Below are 21,002 nucleotides of genomic sequence, written 5' to 3'. Positions count from 1 at the left end.
TTTTAAAAGCCCATAAACTCCACTCTATGTTATCCTATGTGTCCATGCATACATGGACGTTTTTTAGCTTTAATGAGCAGTGGAGTTTATGGGCTTTTTTCTGAACGCCAGAAATTCGCGTTCAAAGTGCCGTTTTTCACCGCCAAAAAACGGCAAACGCTGATAAACGCTCATAAACGCTATTAAACGCTCATAAACATGCGTTAATTAGTGTTCGGCATTCTATTTTTCAATGCATTGTGGGATTTTTGGAATGTACTCTGTGTATTTTTATAAAAAACGCCCTTTAACGCTAACGCTGTAAAACGCTCATAAACGCTAGTATAAAACGCTGTTGAAAGCAGGTTTTTCAACCAGCGTTTTCTGCCAGCAATCTGGCGTCCAGAAAAAGCTTTTTCGAGCTTCAGTGTGCATGGAGCCTAAACTGAAGGCCCTATGAATAAATGGTTGTGGAACGAATCATCCGCGTTTCCATTATTTCTTATGGGGAAATTCACTTTGATATACAAGTGCTTTGGATTACAAGCATGTTTCCGGAACGAATTGTGCTGGCAATCCAAGGTTTTAGTGTATACTATACATGGACTATGTATACTGTACAGAGAGGAGGAGAGTCTGTATCTTTCTATATATCTCTGTGTTCAGCATCTCTCCTGTTTGGTCTAAACAAAGCGGAGTTCAATATTCTGAGGGCTGGTAGGAAATGGGAACTCCACTGACTGCTCACAGCACTTAAAGAAAGCGGGGGTGGGGCACCCCCTCTTGTCAATGGTAACGCAGACGGGGCTCGGGAGCAAGCCCGCACAGGTGTCCCCATAGAATAGGACTTTCCACGGGGTGCACTTCCCTAAGAGGGGGAGCCCAGATAAAGAGGATGGTGCAAAACGGTTATGCAGAGCAGGTAAGTATAACAAGTTTGTTATTTTAATAAAAAATGAAGTTTTAATGTCACTTTAATACCAAATAGGCTAGAAATCTGTATATGATGTAGGCGTCAAATAGATAGTATATAAATGGATGGTCTATACTGCATCGAAAGGAGAAGAGTCTGTATAATTCGATGTATTTCCGTACACAACATCCCCCTATTGCTATCATGGGGAACTGCAAGTCCCAGCACCCCCATACTAATATCATGGGGGGGACTAAAAGTGCCAGCATCCCCCATTGATATCAGGGGGGAACTACAAGTCCCAGCATCTCTCCACTGATATTATGGGGGACTACAAGTCCCAGCATCCCTCCATTGAGATCAGGGGGAACTACAAGTCGCAGTATCCCTCCACTGACGTCACAGGGAACTAAAATTTCCAGCATCCATCTATGAGAATTATCTAGCTGTGGTGAACTGCAGGTGTCAGCATACCCTCATCGACACTCCCTGAGTTCTACCATGAATTCTACCATGATGACTGGAGGGATATGATAAAGACTGCAAGGGATGGATGTCCAGATGTGGAGTCTGTACAATGCTGAGCAGTGGAGTCGCTAGGGGGTGGCTTTTGGAGCTATATCCCTGAATCTGGGTCCCATAGCCCAGAGTCTCTGCAGGGGTCCCCATGGGAAGGGGAGGCTCTCTGGGGACCCTGATGTAAGTGGGGGGGCTCTCTGGGGACCCTAATTTAAGGGTGATTCTCTCTGGGGACCCTGATTTAAGGGGGATGCTCTCTGGGGACCCTGATTTAAGGGGCAGGCTCTCTTGGGATCCTGATTTAAGGGGGGGCTCTCTGGGGACCCTGATTTAAGGGGGAGGTTCTCTGGTGACCAAAATTTAAGAGGAATGCTCTCTGGAGACCCTGATTTAAGGGGGAGGTTCTCTGGTGACCAAAATGTAAGGGGGATGCTCTCTGGGGACCCTTATTTAAGGGGAGGCTCTCTGGGGACCCTGATGTAAGGGGAGGCTCTCTGGGGACCCTGATGTAAGGGGGAGGCTCTCTTGGGACCCTGATTTAAACAGGGCTCTCTGGGGACCCTGATTTAAGGGGGAGGCTCTCTTGGGACCCTTATTTAAGGGGGGGCTTTCTGGAGACCCTGATTTAAGGGTAGCTCTCTGGGGATATATATATATGCCCGCCCAAGCGTATGACTTTCTTTACTACGCTGCTATGGGCTCTAACCCCAGATCTTTTGTAGACCTAGCAATGCCCCTGATGCGGAGTATTACAAAATGTTGGAGATAAAGTTGATGGAGTAGAAAATAAATCTTTATATTTCACCTCCTAATCCTAACTGATCCTCAACCCTTCACCACCCTTCCCCTAGGTGACCCCAAACCTGAAGTATCACCTGACCTAGAGGAGTCAGGAGAAGAAGAAATAGGGATCTATCTATATATCTACTGTTTATGTATGTATGTACTGTATGTACTGTATGTATGGATCTATCCTATCTGTCTCTCAGGAAGTTTATACAACATTTAAGTTGGTAATACTAATTATTTAATTGCTTCAATACCGGGCACGTTTACCCCCCCCTTCCCGCCCAGGCCATTTTTCAGCTTTTAGCACTGTCGCACTTTGAATGACAATTACGCGGTCATACAAACTGTACCCATATGACATTTCTAGCTTTTTCTTCACACAAATAGAGTTTTCTTTTGGTGGTATGTAATCACCATAAAAAAAAGAAAAAAAGAGTTTTTCTTAGTTTCTGTCAGAAAATGATGTAAATAAGTATTTTTTCTCCTTCAGAGATGGGCACTGATGTGGAGGCACTAATCTTCTGCACTGATGGGCACTGATAGGTGGCACGGATATGCAGTACAGATGAGCAATGATAGGCGGAACTGATAGGCTGCACTGATGGGCACTGATTAGGTGGCACTGATGTGGAGGCACTAATATTCCAAACTACTGGGCACTGATAGGTGGCATGGATATGCAGTACAGATGAACAATGATAGGCGGCACTGATGATGGGCACTGATAGGCTGCACTGATGGGCTGCACTGATAGGCTGCCCTGATGGGCACTGATTAGGTGGCATAGATTTGGAAGCACTAATATCCCACAATAATGGGCACTGATTGGTGGTATGGATTACTGCGGTACAGATGAGCACTGATAGTCAGCACTGAAGGGCACTGATAGGTGGCACTGATAGGCTGCACTGATGGGCACTGATAGGCAGCACTGATAGGTGGCACTGATGGCCACTGATATGCTGCACTGATGGGCACTGATGAGGCAGCACTGGAGGGCACTGATTAGGTGGCAATGGAGGGCACTGATTAGGTGGCACTGATGTGGAGGCACTAATATGCTGCACTGATAGGCACTGATAGGTGGCACGGATATACAGTGCAGATCAGCTCTGATAGGCGGCACTGAAGGGCACTGATACATGGCACTGATGGGCACTGATAGGCTGCACTGATGGGTACTGATTAGGTGGCAATGACGTGGAGGCATTAATATGCAGCACTGATGTGCACTGATAGGTACAAGGATACAAGGACAGACGAGCACTGATAGACGGCACTGAAGGGCACTGATAGGTTGCACTGGTGAGATGGCACTGATTAGCTGGCACTGATGTGGAGGCACTAATATGCTTCACTGATGGGCACTGATAGGTGGCACTGATGGCCCCTCATAGGCTCCACTGATGGGCACTGATAGGCTGCACTGATGGGCACTAATATGCCCACTGATGGGCACTGGTAGGTGGCACAGATATGCGGTACAGATGAGCACTGATAGGTGGCACCGAAGGGCACTGCAGTAGTGTATTTAAGTTTTGTGCTGCCATAGGCCTGACTAAACTCGTGCACCCCTAATTTAAATATGACACACCCCTTCCTTTCAAGGCCACACCCCTTTCTGTTTAAGACTCACCCTGATATTTTCGAGTGGGGACACTAGTTCTGAAGGCCTGGGGGAAGCAATGGATTCCCTTAATTTGCATAGATTTCCTTTCACTTCCTGTTTGGCTATGGGGCAGGAAGTGAAGGGAAATCTCTGCAATGGGACATGGATGGTAAAAAATAAACTGACAGGGGGCTATAACCATCCCTTACTCTATGCCTACTAGGACGTAACGTGTACGGGGGGGAGGTGTCACGTTCTGACGTCACCAGCGGCTATCTTGGGTCAGAAACAACCTGACATGTGTTTATAATCAGCACTCATTTCTGAGTGCAATCTTTGTGAGTACATTTTTGATTTAAGAATAAATGAGTGTTTACAGAGAGAACTAGATTGTCCTCTTCCTTCTTTTATATGATTGCACACTTTGAAAAGATCAACGGCTATATCGATGTAGGATTATCACCCCAGCAGAGGGTATTGGGCTCTGTGACCTGTTTCAGGTCGAATATATGAGGTGAGAGGCTTGAATATGCGTGGCGGAGGGACCTGAATCACCTGCTGTATTGTTCTGTTTACCAGACTCACTTGGGGAAGCTGTTTCTTGATTATCCAAGCATAATAATATTATTCTTCTTAATATTATTCTTGATATCACTAGAAAAAAAAAAAAAGCCTTTGGAAATGAGTTTGCAATAACTCCATCAGTATCACCAGCAAAGCAGCTTCATTATTATCCCATTATAGAAGAAGAGAATTGTGCGCCGCATTTGAAGATTTCATAATTTGCCGCGTCACGAACGTTATTTCTCCATTACGAACGCCAGTTTACAAGACCGACCGCTTCTGCTTCCGAGTACACACGATCGGAAAATCCGAAAACAGACATTTGTTGACAGAAAATTTGAAGACATGCTAGCCAACATTTGTTGGCGAAAAATCTGACAACAATTGTCCGATGGAGCGTACGCGCGGTCGGATTTTCCGCCAACAGCCTGACATCGAACATTTCCCGTTGGGAAAATCCAATCGTGTGTACGAGGCTTAAAGAGGAAGTAAACCCTGATGGGTTTACTTCCTCTTTCATTCCCTGCAAAGGCAAAGCATAATGGACTACTGTGCATCGCATAGTAGCCCATTATGTGTCATTTACCTGACACAAGAGCCAGCGAAGTCGCCGCTGTCCCCTGTAGTCCGCCGCATCCATCTTGCTGGTGGCGTCTCACAGCTTCGCTGCTGTCATTCGGCGAAGCCGCGATGACGTCACTCCTGCGCATGCGCACAGGAGTCGACACGCGCGGCAGCTCAATTTTTGGAAATGCCGCGCCCAGTGCGCCTGCGCCGTAGACAGCGGTGCCCGTTTTCGGGCAAATATCTCCTAAACCATATAGGTTTAGGAGATATTGCTTGGACCTACAGGTAAGCCTTAATCTAGGCTTACCTGTAGGTCAAAGTGGTTTGTAAGGGTTTACAACCACTTTAAGGCTAGAAGTCCTTATATTATGACTTCTGAGAAAAAAATTTGATTTTATTCAATATAATCTCCGGTGGCATTTTGTCAGCAGGTCCCAACCAATGATTTATGGCTGAGACCTGCTGATTGGCTGCATCCAATCACAGCACAGAGTTGTACACAGATCAGCGATCTGGCCCTTGCAGGGAGAAAAAAAAAGAAAAACAGCCAGATCTGTAAGTAAAAGCGATCGGAATTCCGCTCAAGCTTGTGTTGCCTTCACACCAAATTCCGAGGGTCAATGGTACAACACTATGACGGGCCGCGGAAATTAAGTTCAATGCTTCCGAGCATGTGTCGGAATTTTGCGCGTCGGAATTGCTACAGATGATCGGAATTTCCGATAGAAACTGAAAAATTGAGAATTATGCTCTCAAAATTTTGCCGGCGGAAATTCGGCCAGCAAAAGTCCGATGGAGCCGACACACGGTTGCATTTTCCAACGAAAAAGCTTTCATCGGCCTTTTGCTGGCCGAAATTCCGTTCGTGTGAGGCATTACACACCGCTCACGTGTTAGGTACACGGTTAAAAAAGAAGTTGGGACTTTGCATGAAGTATGCGGATTTGGAAGCAAAAAGTGAGCTGTATAGGTCTGATAATGTTAAATTTATTAAATATATATATAAAAGTAAAGTAAAGATAGATGGAATTTGCTTGAATCAACCACCCACAATAAATACAAAATGAGGAAAAATGTGATGGGAATCTGTGATTCTTATCACACATTTCTCCTCATTTTGTATTTATTATTTATTTTTTATTATTTTTTATTATTTTTCACTGATTATCGTTTTTCACTGTTTTAGCACGGGCTTGCTTCCCTGTTTTTCTGCATGTGCTGCCTCAGCTCCCGCACCAGGTCCTGTCCCCAACTGCCCACCCAACCACTGCCATGCCCTTTCCATTGCCTCACCTGTGATTTTGGGTGGTTGATTCAAGCAAATTCCATCTATCTCTACTTTTACTTTTTATATACACGACCTACCCATTGTCTGATATAATACTTTCGTTTTATAGACATCCAATTTACATCAGCTCCGGATGAGTGGCAAGTCAGCCATGAAACGCGTCGAGCTTCAGATGCCAAATATTCTATAATCATGCAGTTTTGTAACATATTCTGTATATACTGTTTTAACGAATTTACTTGAATATCATCGTCAATGTGCAATATGCCAATGCATGAATCAATTAATTATGATGAAAGATGCAATATGTACCACTGCTTTTGATGTATTTTACTGTGAAATATTTAATACATTTAACATTATCAGACCTTTACAGCTCACTTTTTGCTTCCAAATCCGCATACTTCATGCAAAGTCCCAACTTCTTTTCTTGCTTCATTTTGACAGGGATGGAGGCAATTATGACGTAACTGTCCTATGCCTCATACAAAGTCCCAACCCTTTTTTCCTGGTAGGTACACAATTAACCCCGTAATTGCCTCTTGATGTTAACCCCTTCCCATCCAAAGACATGTAGTAGAATACATTTTGGCCTAATTATATATATATATACACATTTTTATCCCTAATAGAATATGTATGTCTAGCTATTCTGTCTTTGACTTTTTGTGTAGTTTCATGTACATAAATTAAACCACATGGACATTTAATTATGTATATAACATATGTCGATTGACATGTAAAATGATCTTTTATAGGGATGTTATAACCTGGAGTCAGATGATTAAAGGATTTCCCCTAATCATACTAGTACATTGGATGCATGATAAGCAAGGAAATGAACAAAAATTGGGGGGTCCCAAAGACATAACCCGTGAAGTAGGTACACTATATTGGTCAGATCTGACCAATCGGTTATATATAGTCCTACACTTACGGTATGATGGTAAAGGAGATAAACGAAATTCAGGGACAAAAGGATCGTTTTTTTACTTAGTATGGACCAATGCTTTTTAACCACTTAAGCCCCGGACCAATTTGCAGCCAAAGGACCAAGCCCCTTTTTGCGATTCGGCACTGCGTCGCTTTAACTGACAATTGCGCGGTCGCGCGACATGGCTCCCAAACAAAATTGACGTCCTTTTTTCCCCACAAATAGAGCTTTCTTTTGGTGGTATTTGATCACCTCTGCGATTTTTATTTTTTGTGCTAAACAAAAATAGAGCGACAATTTTGAAAAGAATTCAATATTTTTTACTTTTTGCTATAATAAATACCCCCAAAAAATATATAATTTTTTTTTTCTCAGTTTAGGCCGATACGTATTCTTCTACATATTTTTGGTAAAAAAAAAAATCGCAATTAGCATTATTGATTGCTTCGCAAAAGATATAGCGTTTACAAAATAGGGGATAGTTTTATAGCATTTTTACTAATATCTTTTTTTTTTTTTTTACTAGTAATGGCGGCGATCAGCGATTTTTATTGTGACTGTGACATTATGGCGGACACATCGGACATTTTGACACATTTTTGGGACCATTGTCATTTATACAGCAATCAGTGCTATTTAAATGCACTGATTCCTGTGTAAATGACACTGGCAGTGAAGGAGTTAACTACTAGGGGGCAGTGTAGGTGTTATGTATGATGTTATGAGTTTTTTTTATTGTAGGGGGGCGTGGCTTGGCATGTGACATCACTGATCGTCTTTCCCTATAAAAGGGAAGAGACGATCGGTGACAGCCACAGTAGGAAGCACGTGGAGAGATTTGTTTACACAGACCTCGCCTCGTTCTTTAGCTCTGTGACCCGATCACGGGACACAGGCGGCGATCGGGTCCCGCGGCCGCGGTCACGGAGCTCAGGACCCACAGCTGGGCACTTAAAAAGCAACGTACAGGTACGTGCTTATGCCCAGCCCTGCCATTCTGCCGACGTATATGTGCAGGAGGTGGTCCTTGAGTGGTTAATGATATTATTAACTTTATTAGAAAAAGGATGAAATTGAGAGATGAAGGGAAGTCTGGGAGTTGTGTTTTTTCTTTATCTAAATGAATGCGTTCAAGATGTACTATATCACTAGGATAACCCCGCTGTCGCAGCCTAACCTCCATCTCACTCAGTCTGTCCTCCTTATGGATAGATTTATCAGTGATCCTCGCAACACTTCTTGGAATGGATTTAAATACACCTGGGGGGGTGAAAACTAGAAACATGTAATAATTGATTACAATCTGTCAGTTTGATATAAATATCGCACATTTGTTTGATTGATCGTTTGTGCATCTCACCCACCATTTTTGCCTTGGTGACCCCCCGATATACCAACCAGATGAATGCCAGGATGAAGGTTCTGATAGACCTTCATAGTTATGGGTAGTAAATGACAGAAGTCCATCCAATTCTGATCTTCTCTGATTGGACAACTAGACAGCCAATCGCTATTCACATAAGGGAACAAAATCCTCCTTATTGGTTCCGTTCCGCGCACTACAAATGAGTTTATTATTGTTTGTGCTCCTTCCAGGTGATGTCATCTCGGGTCACCTCCTGATGTCATGGCGGCCTCTTCCTCCTCATCCTCCTCCTCACAAGGTATGACTGTTGTTTCTGACAATCCTTTCCAATGTTTTCCATCTCACATCTCTATGGATTGGAATTAGATGATAGGACGTCCTATGTCTCTGTAGTCTGGACATTTCCTGTAGACATCTGGTCAGTTCACCTATTCGGAGAGTTTAGGAACGTTCATCAATTCCACAATCACATTCCCGTGTCTTCACATTTTTTTAAGTTTTTTTAATGGAAATGATCTTCTGAGATGTCCAAGTGTCCCATAATGATTGGATGGCCCCACATTTTATGATTATTTGTGTAGTGTTCGGGGGAATCCTTTGCCTATAATCCTAAGCAGAACATGGGCCAGTATAACATGACACTGCTGGGTTTCGTAAAGGATTTATGGTTTATTTTAGTTTTGTTTCATAACAATCAATAAACTTGAAGTTTAAAGTTGTCATCCATACATATATATATTAGGAGGTCATTATATAAAAAAAATGTACTGTGAGTTTGGGTCAGTTCCACTGCCATCAATGATAATCCTCATGATATGTCTAATAGGTTTACTTGCTATGATCATCAGCTCCATCTAGTGGCCATACTACCATATTTTCTTGAAATACCTCAACCAGTAAGATATGGCATTATGACCACTAGATGGAGCTGATGGTTATAGTAAATAAACATATTAGACATATTATGGGCAATGTTCACAATCAATAGATCCCCCCCCAGGTGTTTACACCCGACATTCATCCATCTGAGAGGTAACTCACCATCATGTAGACCAGGGATCTCAAACTGGCAGCCCTCCAGCTGTTGCGAAACTACAAGTCCCATCATGCCTCTGCCTGTAGGAGTCATGCTTGTAACTGTCAACCTTGCAATGCCTCATGGGACTTGTTGTTTTGTAACTGCTGGAGGGCCACCAGTTTGAGACCCCTGATGTAGGCAGTCATGTGAGTTTATCACAAGAAAACCAATCTCTCTATAGGACAATGTACATACAGACATATTGGGGGATAATTTCCTTTCCTTATTTGTTCTTTTCTAACATTTCTGGCTATCAGTACAACGTTATCTGCTGTCATGTGTCAGGAATCATCCAATCAGAATGAATGTTTATAGTTGCTGATTGTCCTCTCTGCAGGGTCGGCTCCTGGTGTCCTGGGAAAGGTCCCACAAACCCCCGGGGATCTTATCATATATTCTCTGGAGGATCTGAAAGGAAGTGACTTCAAGAGATTTAGGAACAAATTGTCTGATTTCTCCTATGGAGATAAACGTCCCATCCCCCGAGGAAAACTAGAAAATGCAGACTGGATCACCACCAAGGACATCCTGATAGACACATATGGAGAAGAAGGGGCTCTGGATGTCACAAATAAAGTCTTTACAGTGATTGGTCTGATGGGACCTGCAAATGACCTCCAGAAGAGGAGAGAACAGAATGGTGAGTTCCGGTCTATAATGACAATTTCCTACCAATTCCTGATCAATATCTGTGTGAGGAAGAACTAGGAATGTCATCCAGGGAAAGCCAGTGACCAATAGACTGTTAATGATATGGCATGGCCGTGGGACCAGCGGACCCGATCGCCACTGGTGTCCCGCGATCGGGTCACAGAGCTGAAGAACGTGGAGAGGTCTGTGTAAACAAACCTCTCCCCGTGCTTCCCTGTGTGGCTGTCACCGATCGCCTGTTCTCTTATATAAGGAAGGACGATCAGTGACGTCACATGCCAGGCCACACCCCCCTAGAATGAAAAAAGCACATAACGTCATACATAACACATACATTGCCCCCTTGTGGTTAACTCCTTCACTGCCAGTGTCATTTACAAAGGAATCAGTGCATTTAAATAGCACAGATTGCTGCATAAATGACAATGGCTCCAAAAATGTGTCAAAAATGTCCGATGTGTCCGCCATAATGTCGCAGTCACAATACAAATCGCTGATCGCCGCCATTATAATTAAAAAAAAATATTAATAAAAATGCTTTAAAACTTCCCCTATTTTGTAAACACTATAACTTTTGCGCAACCAATCAATAATCACTAATTGCCTTTTTTTTACCAAAAATATGTAGAAGAATACGTATCGGCCTAAACTGGGGAAAAAATATGTTTTTTTAATATATTTTTTGGGGGATATTTATTATAGCAAAAAGTTAAAAATATTGCATTTTTTTTCAAAATTGTCGCTCTATTTTTGTTTATAGCGCAAAAAAATAAAAATCGCAGAGGTAATCAAATACCACCAAAAGAAAGCTCTATTTGTGGGAAAAAAGAACGCCAATTTTGTTTGGGAGCCACGTCGCACGACCGCGCAATTGTCAGTTAAAGCAACGCAGTGCCGAATCGCAAAAAGGGACTTGGTCCTTTTCCGACAACTTTGTCCAACCGTGTGTATGCAACACCAGTTTCGGACAAAACCCATCGGATTTTGTTGTCGGAATGTCTGACCGTGTGTACGGGGCATTAGAGTCTGCAAAAGACTTGAGACCAGGGGGTGGTTCACCTTCCAGCAGGACAACGACCCGAAACATCCAGCCAGAGCTACAATGGAATGGTTTAGATCAAAGCATATTCATGTGTTAGAATGGCCCAGTCAAAGTCCAGACCTAAATCCAATTGAGAATCTGTGGCAAGACTTGAAATTGCTGATCACAGACGCTCTCCATCCAATCTGACAGAGCTTGAGATATTTTGCAAAGAAGAATGGGCAGAAATGTCCTCTCTAGATGTGCAAAGCTGGTAGAGACATCCCCAAAAAAGACTTGCAGCTGTAATTTTAGAGAAAGGGGGTTCTACAAAGTATTGACTCGGGGTGGGGGGGGCTGAATACAAACGCCCCCCCCCCCCCCCCCACACACACTTTTTACAGGTTTATTTGTATCATTTATCATTTTCCTTCCACTTCACTTGTTCTCTATGTGCCACTTAGACATGTGCAAAAGGAAAAAATGTGTTTAGTTTCGTTTTAATTTTTTAATTAATTTATTTCCTTTAGTTATATTTGTTAAATTCGTTTTCGGATTTCATTTCGTTTTCTACCGAATTCGAAAAATCAGTCGCATTCGAAAATATTTCAACCAAATTCGAAATTATTTCAACCGGATTCAAAAATATTTTGCGACCCAAATTTAGGGCCATGTATCTCAAGGTCACTTGGCGCTAGAAACCCCAAATTTGGAGATGTTGTAGTGCTAGTTCTATTGTGTTTGCATATAAAATTTGGTGTTTCTAGCTATAAGTGACCCCAAGATATGTGGCCCCAAATTCGGGTCGCAAAATGTCATTCTCTGCTGCATATTGCCCATATCTGGGGTCACTTGGTGGCAGGTGACGTGGCAAGTGGACAATCCACAACTTGGTTATGTGGCACTCATGTAGCAAGTGAAGAAATACAATACACAACTTGTGGCAAGTGGACAATGACATACATACATGTCATTCTCTTCTGCAGAAACATACTTGACATATTGTCCATATCTCGGGGTCACTTGGTGCTAGGAACCCCACAACTTGTGGCAGGTGACGTGGTAAGTGGACAATCCACAACTTGGTCATGTGGCACTCGTGGCAGGTCACGTGGCACTCGTGGCAGGTGTCATGGCAAGTGGACAATACACAACTTGTGGCAGGTGATGTGGCAAGTGGACAATACACAACTTGTGGCAGGTGACGTGGCAAGTGGACAATGACATACAGCATATGTACTTGCCTTGCGATCAACATCCATGACTTCTTCAATCAGGCATGCTGACAACTTATTTGATGTGATAAATATAAATGAAATAAGATGTGTGTGTTTTTTTGCACTGTACACTGCAAGTATGAGAAGTTGATGTGACAGATATATATATATAAGTAAGTAACTAACCATCTTCCAGAATTTATAATTCAAATAGAAAAGATTTCACTTTTCTGCATCAGAGAATTACATTTTGCGACCCGACTTTGGGGCCACATATCTCTGTGTCACTTATAGCTAGAAACACCAAATTTGGTATGCAAACACAGTAGAACTAGCACTACAACATCTCCATTTGGGGTTTCTAGCACCAAGTGACCCGGAGATATGTGGCCCCAAAGTCGGGTCGCAAAATGTCATTCTCTGCTGCAGAAAAGTGCTTGACATTTTGCGACCCGACCCCCACATTTGGAGATATTATAGTTCTACTGTGTTTGCATACCAAATTTGGGGTTTCTAGCTATAAGTGGCCCCGAGATACGTGGCCCCAAATTCGGGTCGCAAAATGTCATTTTTTTCTAATTTGATTTGAATTTCGTCTGAATTCGGTTGAATTCTTTAGCATTGTAATTCGGTAATTCAGATGCATCCGAATGTCCAAATAATGAAAATTCATCCGAATTTTGATTCGGAACGAAACCAAATGCACATGTCTAGTCCACTTTGTGTTGGTCTATCACATAAAATCCCAATAAAATACATTCACGTTTTTGGTTGTAACATGACAAGATGTGGAAAATGTCAAGGGGTATGAATACTTTTTCAAGGCACTGTACATACAGGATATCTTGTATAATACATTGCATTTTTCTCTCCTTGCTGGGGGAAAGATGTAATCAAACAAAAGTGTGGAAAAAAAGAAAGAAAAATAATATCTAATTTTAGGTTGGATCCAGGCCAGTGCCAGGTTTAGTGTTGGGGTTAAGGTCAGGGTCAGAGGTCAGGATCAAAGGTCAGGGTCAAAGGTAAGGATCAGTAAATACTAAGTAGGATTTTTTTTAATGAAAAACATTTTTAAATTGGTATCCGTGTCAGTGTGTTTTAGGTAGAAAAAAATGTAACGCACACTATTGTTTCCGGGCCGTACTGCGGGTACAAACAACAATTAATGCCGCGTACACTTGACCGGACTTTTCAAGGGACTAGGTCCGACGGTCTTCCCGACGGACTTTCGGTGGAGTTCCGATGGACTTTCTGAATGAACAGACTTGGCCACACACAATCACACCAAAGTCCGACGGATTTGAACGTGATGACGTACGACTGGACTAGAATAAGGACGTTCATAGCCAGTAGCCAATAGCTGCCCTAGCGTCGGTTTTTGTCCGTCGGACTAGCATACACACGAACGGATTTCCCGGTCCGGCGGAGTTCCGGTGGAAAAATTTAAAACATGTTCTATTTCTAAAGTCCGCCGGATTTTTGGCAAGCAAAGGTCCGATGGAGCCCATACAGGAACGAGTCCGTCGTACCTTTGCTGTCAAAAAGTCCGGTCGTGTGTACGCGGCATTACATCCGCAAAAGTGGTGTCACTGCGACAGTTATGAGCAGGAAAATTCTTCTTTTTTTTTTAGGTTGTTCTTTGGCGGTAAGTTATGGTAACAGCAGGATATACAGTGGTGTGAAAAAGTGTTTGCCCCCTTCCTCATTTCCTGTTCCTTTGCATGTTTGTCACACTTAAGTGTTTCGGAACATCAAACCAATTTAAACAATAGTCAAGGACAACACAAGTAAACACAAAATGCAATTTGTAAATGAAGGTGTTTATTATTAAAGGTGAAAAAAAATCCAAACCATCATGGCCCTGTGTGAAAAAGTGATTGCCCCCCTTGTTAAAACATACTATAACTGTGGTTGTCCACACCTGAGTTCAATTTCTCTAGCCACACCCAGGCCTGATTATTGCCACACCTGTTCACAATCAAGGCATCACTTAAATAGGAGCTGCTTGACAAAGTAAGGTCCACCAGAAGATCCTTAAGGCCGGGTTCACACTGCTGCGATGCGGGAACGCCGCGAATCCGCGGCGTTTTCCCACATCTCATTACTCCCGCCGGCAGTTCACACTGCCCTATGCGAACGGCTGGGAGTGTCAATGATATGTTAATGACACCCCCAGATCCGTCCGCATATCGCAGTGCGATCTGCCGACTCGCACAGGAATCGGATCGCATGGTGTGAACACCCATGCGATCCGATTCTGTTGCGGACCAAAAAAAGGGTCCCGTGCGAGTTTGCTGCGGGAGCGATGCGAATTCAGCCATACTATCTGTATGGCTGTACTCGCATCGCTACGGAGATCGGATGTGATTTGCACTGCAGTGCGGTGCGAATCACATCCGGATCTCCCCCCGCAGCAGTGTGAACCCGGCCTAAAAGCTACACATCATGCTGAGACCCAAAGAAATTCAGGAACAATTATGAAAGAAAGTAATTGAGATCTATCAGTCTGGAAAGGGTTATAAAGCCATTTCAAAAGCTTTGGGAATCCAGCGAACCACAGTGAGAGCCATTATCCACGAATGGCGAAGACATGGAACAGTGGTGAACCTTCCCAGGAGTGGCCAGCCGCCCAAAATTACCCCAAGAGCGCAGCGACGACTCATCCAAGAGGTCACAAAAGACCCCACAACAACGTCCAAGGAACTGCAGGCCTCACTTGCCTCAGTTAAGGTCAGCGTTCATGCCTCCACCATCAGGAAAAGACTGGGCAAAAATGGCCTGCATGGCAGAGTTCCAAGGAGAAAACCACTGCTGAGCAAAAAGAACATCAAAGCTCGTCTCAATTTCTCCACAACACATCTTGATGATCCCCAAGACTTTTGGGACAACATTCTGTGGACCGATGAGACAAAAGTGGAACTCTTTGGAAGGTGTGTGTCCAAGTATATCTGGCGTAGAAGGAACACTGCATTTCATAAAAAGAACATTATACCAACAGTAAAATATGGTGGTGGTAGTGTGATGGTCTGGGGCTGTTTTGCTGCTTCAGGACCTGGAAGACTTGCTGTGATAAAAGGAACTATGAATTCTGCTGTCTACCAAGAGATCCTGAAGGAGAATGTCCGACCATCTGTTCGTGTACTCAAGCTGAAACGAACTTGGGTTCTGCAGCAGGACAATGATCCTAAACACACCAGCAAGTCCACCACCGAATGGCTGAAGAAAAACAAAATGAAGACTTTGGAGTGGCCTAGCCAAAGTCCTGACCTGAATCCTATTGAGATGTTGTGGTATGACCTTAAAAAGGCCGTTCGTGCTCGAAAACCCTCTAATGTAACTGAATTAGGACAATTCTGCAAAGATGAGTGGGCCAAAATTCCTCCAGGACGCTGTAAAAGCCTCATTGCACGTTATCGCAAACGCTTGGTTGCAGTTGTTGCTGCTAAGGGTGGCCCAACCAGTTACTAGGTTTAGGGGGCAATCACTTTTTCACACAGGGCCATGATGGTTTGGATTTTTTTTCACCTTTAATAATAAACACCTTCATTTACAAATTGCATTTTGTGTTTACTTGTGTTGTCCTTGACTATGGTTTAAATTGGTTTGATGTTCCGAAACACTTAAGTGTGACAAACATGCAAAGGAACAGGAAATGAGGAAGGGGGCAAATACCTTTTCACACCACTGTATACAGCTACATTTTAAAAAAAAAATATGCATTTTTTTTTACAGAATAAAATAAAATTGGGTTTCAAAATTGTGGAGGAAAGAAAAGGCTACAGAGTTCAGGAACAATCTAAAAGGGAAGCAGAGTAACACTTCTCCAGGATGCCGACATTCAGTCACCATAACACAATGACATCACTCATGCCGAGCACCACTTGCCTATTTTACAGAACCTCCATATTTAGATCTGTATTCCTGGGAGACCCTCATGACTGTTGCTCAGTATTCTGACTCTAATGCCGCGTACACACGATCGGACTTCCCGGCGGACTTGGTCTGGCGGACAATCCGACAGACTTTGCAGCTGAGGTCCGCCAGACTTTCAAATGAACGGACTTGGCCACACACGATCACTCCAAAAGTCAGACATTTTCAAACATGATGACGTAGAATAAGGAAGTTCATAGCCAGTAGACAATAGCTACCCTAGCGTCAATTTTAGTCCGTCGGACTACCACACAGACGACCGGATTGTCCTCTAAAAGCCGAGTCCGGAGGTCAAATTTGAAGCCAGTCTTATTTCTAGATCCGTTGGACTTTTGGGAAGAAAAAGCCGCTGGAGCCCATACACAATCGAATTGTCCAACAAACTCTGGTCCGCCGGACCAAGTCCGCTGGAAAGTCCGATCGTGTGTATGCGGCATTAGCCTTATGTCCCATTCATCGATCAGAACCTCCTTCAGAAAGAGGAATCAAGGCTCCAGATTCTAGGTGTGTGCCTGTAAACCCTGCATAGAGAATTGGGGGCTTTTCTGGTTCCACTCCCCCCACCACCATGGTCACATGTCATTGCAATGTGCTGAGATGTTGCCAAGCAAAGATACTCCCCATCACCTACATGGAGAAATAGGATGAGAGAGACTCCAATCTACAGAGGGTTGGTGGGATGATGGTGTCTGGGAGGATCTGCTACACTAATAACTCTCTTAGTTATTACTTTATACATTTCAGAGGTTCATCAGGACTAATCACTTCCCTATTCTTATTTCCAGCCAAACGGAAGAAGACGACACATGACAACAGATTATCTGGTTAGTAGGACATCCACGTCTGATATGAAATATCTTCTAGATGAACATTTTGATCTGTTGTAGTCTGAATCAGTGGTGGACCTACCAGGGTTGCAAAGGTTGCATTTGCAACTGGGTCCTGGCATTTCCCCACTGTGGGGGAGCCCGAGATGGCAGGAGGAGGGCCTGGTGCAGATCATGGGTTCCGTTCACACTGCTGCAACCCCAAAGTCATGCAACTTGCTTGCAACTTTTGTTATTCAACATTGCCATCTATGGCACTCAAAATCGCACAGAAGTAACATAAAAGTGGGGCGGAAAGTTTTTCTTTGTTGCTGCAACTTGAGTTGCAGTGATTTGAATGGCACTCATTGAAATGGATGTGTATTGACATTACATTGTCATGTAATTTAATGTGTCGCGAGTCCCATGATAAGTTGCAGCAGTTTGAACTTGGGCTTATAAAGGGCCCCACAACAGCAATAAGAGGCAAGGGCCATGGGCTGGAGGGAAACCCTAAGGCTGCATTCACACCTGAGCATAGCGTTTTCAAGCAGAAAATCACGCGGATTTGCCGCGATTTTTTGGGGCATTTTTACCGCGATTTTGTGCAGGGCAAAGGGCCACCAATGTTAAAAGAAGAAAAACGCCCAAATCTGCTCGATTCGAGTGACAAAAAAGGGTCCAGAACTTGTTTGAGCTTCAGGCGTTCGGCTTCAGGCGACATGGAGTGGAGATGTGAACCATCTCCATTGAGAATAATAGATTTTTTTCCCCTCTAGCATTTTGAAGCTTCAGGCTTCAAGCTACAAAACTCTAAGGTGTGAATGGGGTCTAAGACCAGAGGAAAGGGCCCAAGGACCAATAGAAAGCACTCTAGCATTCAGGGGGCCTTTCATGTTTTGTTGCACTGGGGCCCTGAAGGTTCTAGTCACTCCTCTGGTCTGGATGATGTGTCCATAGTTTGGATACTTCCACAATCCTCTTGTATTTCATGGGATATCTTCTTTTAGTGTTACATTCTTGGGGTTTATGGTTAGAATACAATATTTCCAACTTTATCTTATAAATACAATTTCGTGTGTGTATGAGGAATAAAATATTCTCCTTTTTTCTCATAAAGACTTTAGAAAGGAACACAAAGAGTCCACGAAAGAGACATTCCAGAGGATTAAAGTATATAATTCCCGTATGGGGGAGGCTGTTTATCTACAGAAAAGATTCATCAAGTTATTGATGATAAACGGACCCCGGAATAAAGTGGACAAAGAACAAGAAATAAGGAGTTCAGACAAAAGACATCTACAGATCTTGGAGAAAAGACCCCCAACCACAATCCAGGCCCTCTTTGACCCTGATAAAGAAGGTTTCATCCCTAAGGTTGTGGTGTTAGAAGGAGCTGCTGGGATTGGGAAAACAATGACCTCCAAGAAGATCATGCTGGACTGGGCCTCTGGGGATCTCTACCAAGACAAGTTTGATTTTGTGTTTTATCTGAGCTGTAGAGAAATCAACACCATCCCTGAAATCATAAGTCTTGTGGGGCTTTTATCCAGAACCTGCAGACTGAGTTCAGATGACCTGGTGTATGTTCTGAAGGATCCTGGAAGTCATAGAGGACTTCTCTTTCTAGTCGATGGGTTTGATGAACTGAGGTGGACTCTGGAGGAGAAATCTGAGGGTTGTCCTGACATTTCTATGGAAACCCACAAAGAAATAATTCTCCAAAGCTTGCTCAGGGGACAGGTTCTCCCAGAATCTTCTCTGATCATCACCACAAGGTCACTGGCCATGGAGAAACTTAACACGTTCATCGATGATTCTCGCAATGTGGAAATCCAGGGATTTACAAGTGACGATCGAGAGGAATTTGTCCATAAATTCTTTGGAAATAAAGAAGATGCAGACAAGGTTCTGAGTATAATAAAAGCCAATGAAGTTGTGTACACCATGTGTGCCGTCCCCATCACATGCTGGATTGTCTGCACTGTAATGAATCAAGAAATACAAAAAGGTTTGGGTCCAATTTGGTGTAATACAACGACTTCAATTTACCTTCTCTACCTGGAGGTCTTACTAACCCATCACAGCAAGAAGGAGCAGTCTGTACACCGGAAACAAACCTGTCTGAAGAAGCTGTGTGCTCTGGCCAATCAGGGAGTTCTGAACCAACAAATCTTATTTGAGAAGAAAGATCTAGAAAGACATGGACTTTCTCTGGATGAGGTGGAGTCTGTATTTCTGAATGAGAACATCTTTCATTGGGACGTCCGTCACCAGACCTGCTACAGCTTCATCCACCTGAGTGTACAGGAGTTCCTTGCTGCTCTCTATTATGGGATGGATGATGGGTCTGGGTCTATGGAAGGTACTTTCCTCCCGGAGATCTGTACAGGGAAATCACTCCGTGGCTCCACTAAGGGTTCCCCACATTTAGCATTAGCTGTACAATTCCTGTTTGGTCTCCTAAATAAAAAGCTGACAAAGACATTCTCAGAGAGCACAGGAATCAACATTTCTCTTCGAGCCAGACCTGCAATGAAAGAATGGGCCATGAAGGACATCGATCAGAGTTTCTATACTCAGACAATCTTCTGTCTGTATGAGACTCAGGATGAGGACTTCATTAGAGACGTCATGTCTGGTTGTTCAGGGTTGAAGCTCTACAGCTCAGACACTGGTCACTTGTGGATGGACAGTAATTATTCCAAGCAGCTGAGCTATTGCTTGAAGACTTTGAAGAGAGAAAGTTTTCAGTCTTTATATTTTGAGTGGCTCACGGTGGGTCCAGAGTGCCAGAAAATGATATCTCCATTACTACATAGGTGTCAGAAGGCCGGGTAAGTGAGTGTGAGGATATCCTAACTGAATATACAGAATGGGCAGGAACCTGCATACAGTATAATGGTGATTTTCAGATATGTTCTCCATCCAGCACACTTGTTAGAAGTTAGGGGTCTATTTATTAAACAAGTTGTGTTAATATTCTAGAATTTGCACAGAAGTCACAAAAAGTCCCGGCAATGTTTGCAATGTGTGTGAAATGTTAGTTTCTATCTGTAACATTCCCTAACATTTGATCCTAAGAGAAAATAGCCCTAAGAACATTCAACCAGAAGAGGAAATAATGTGAGGGAGAGCTGTTCTCAGTATACAGAGATTCCTTTGCTCACCACTGACAGTGTAATGATCACATACTGTAGAGGGAACTGCTATACAGAATGGATACAATGTTGCAGAGACAGAACTCCGTTGTGTACCTTAGGTAATCTGTGAAGGGTTCAGTCCAGAAAACGTGTCACACAACCGAGTCTCATCTTTACAACATTGTATCTGTTCTGTATAGGAGATCACTCCCTGCAACTTTGTATCAGTTCTGTATAGAAGGTCACTCTCTGCAGTAGATGATTCATTACACTAAATACTTATTTCCTTTGGACATCAGCTCCATCTAGTGGTCATATTGTAGATGTAGGTAAAGGAAAAACATTTGAACTGGAGAGAAAGCGTTGTTTAAAGTGGTTGTAAACCCTTACAACACACTTTGATCTACAGGTAAGCCTAGATTAAGGCTTACCTGTAGGTCTAAGAAATATCTCCTAAACCTACACGGTTTAGGAGATATTTGCTGAAAGACAGGCACCGCTGTCTACGGCGCATGCGCCATAGACAGCAACGCACAGGCGCACTGAGCGCGCCGCAGTTAACGGCAATATGCCGCGAGTTGCGGCTCCTGTGCGCATGTGCGGGAGTGACATCATTGCTGCTCGG

At 43.4% G+C, this 21,002-nt stretch overlaps 1 protein-coding gene across 2 annotated transcripts in view; it reads left to right on the top strand.

Annotated features, from left to right (window-relative positions):
• LOC143961775 (NACHT, LRR and PYD domains-containing protein 3-like) overlaps positions 1-21,002 on the top strand; it is a 101,154-nt gene that overhangs the window by 58,876 nt on the left and 21,276 nt on the right. For both annotated transcript variants that reach the window (XM_077471113.1, XM_077471114.1), the window contains 4 exons: positions 8,759-8,826; positions 9,944-10,246; positions 17,214-17,252; positions 18,355-20,071. In XM_077471113.1, coding sequence (XP_077327239.1) covers positions 8,790-8,826; positions 9,944-10,246; positions 17,214-17,252; positions 18,355-20,071 — 2,096 coding nt within the window. In that variant the 5' untranslated portion in view covers positions 8,759-8,789. The remainder of the gene's footprint in view (positions 1-8,758; positions 8,827-9,943; positions 10,247-17,213; positions 17,253-18,354; positions 20,072-21,002) is intronic.

The sequence above is a fragment of the Lithobates pipiens genome, unplaced genomic scaffold, assembly GCF_037356315.1.
Source record: "Lithobates pipiens isolate NorthernLeopardFrog02 unplaced genomic scaffold, aLitPip1_a1.2 Scaffold_8, whole genome shotgun sequence".
NCBI lineage: Eukaryota > Metazoa > Chordata > Amphibia > Anura > Ranidae > Lithobates > Lithobates pipiens.
This window is presented reverse-complemented; position numbering and strand designations above follow the sequence as displayed.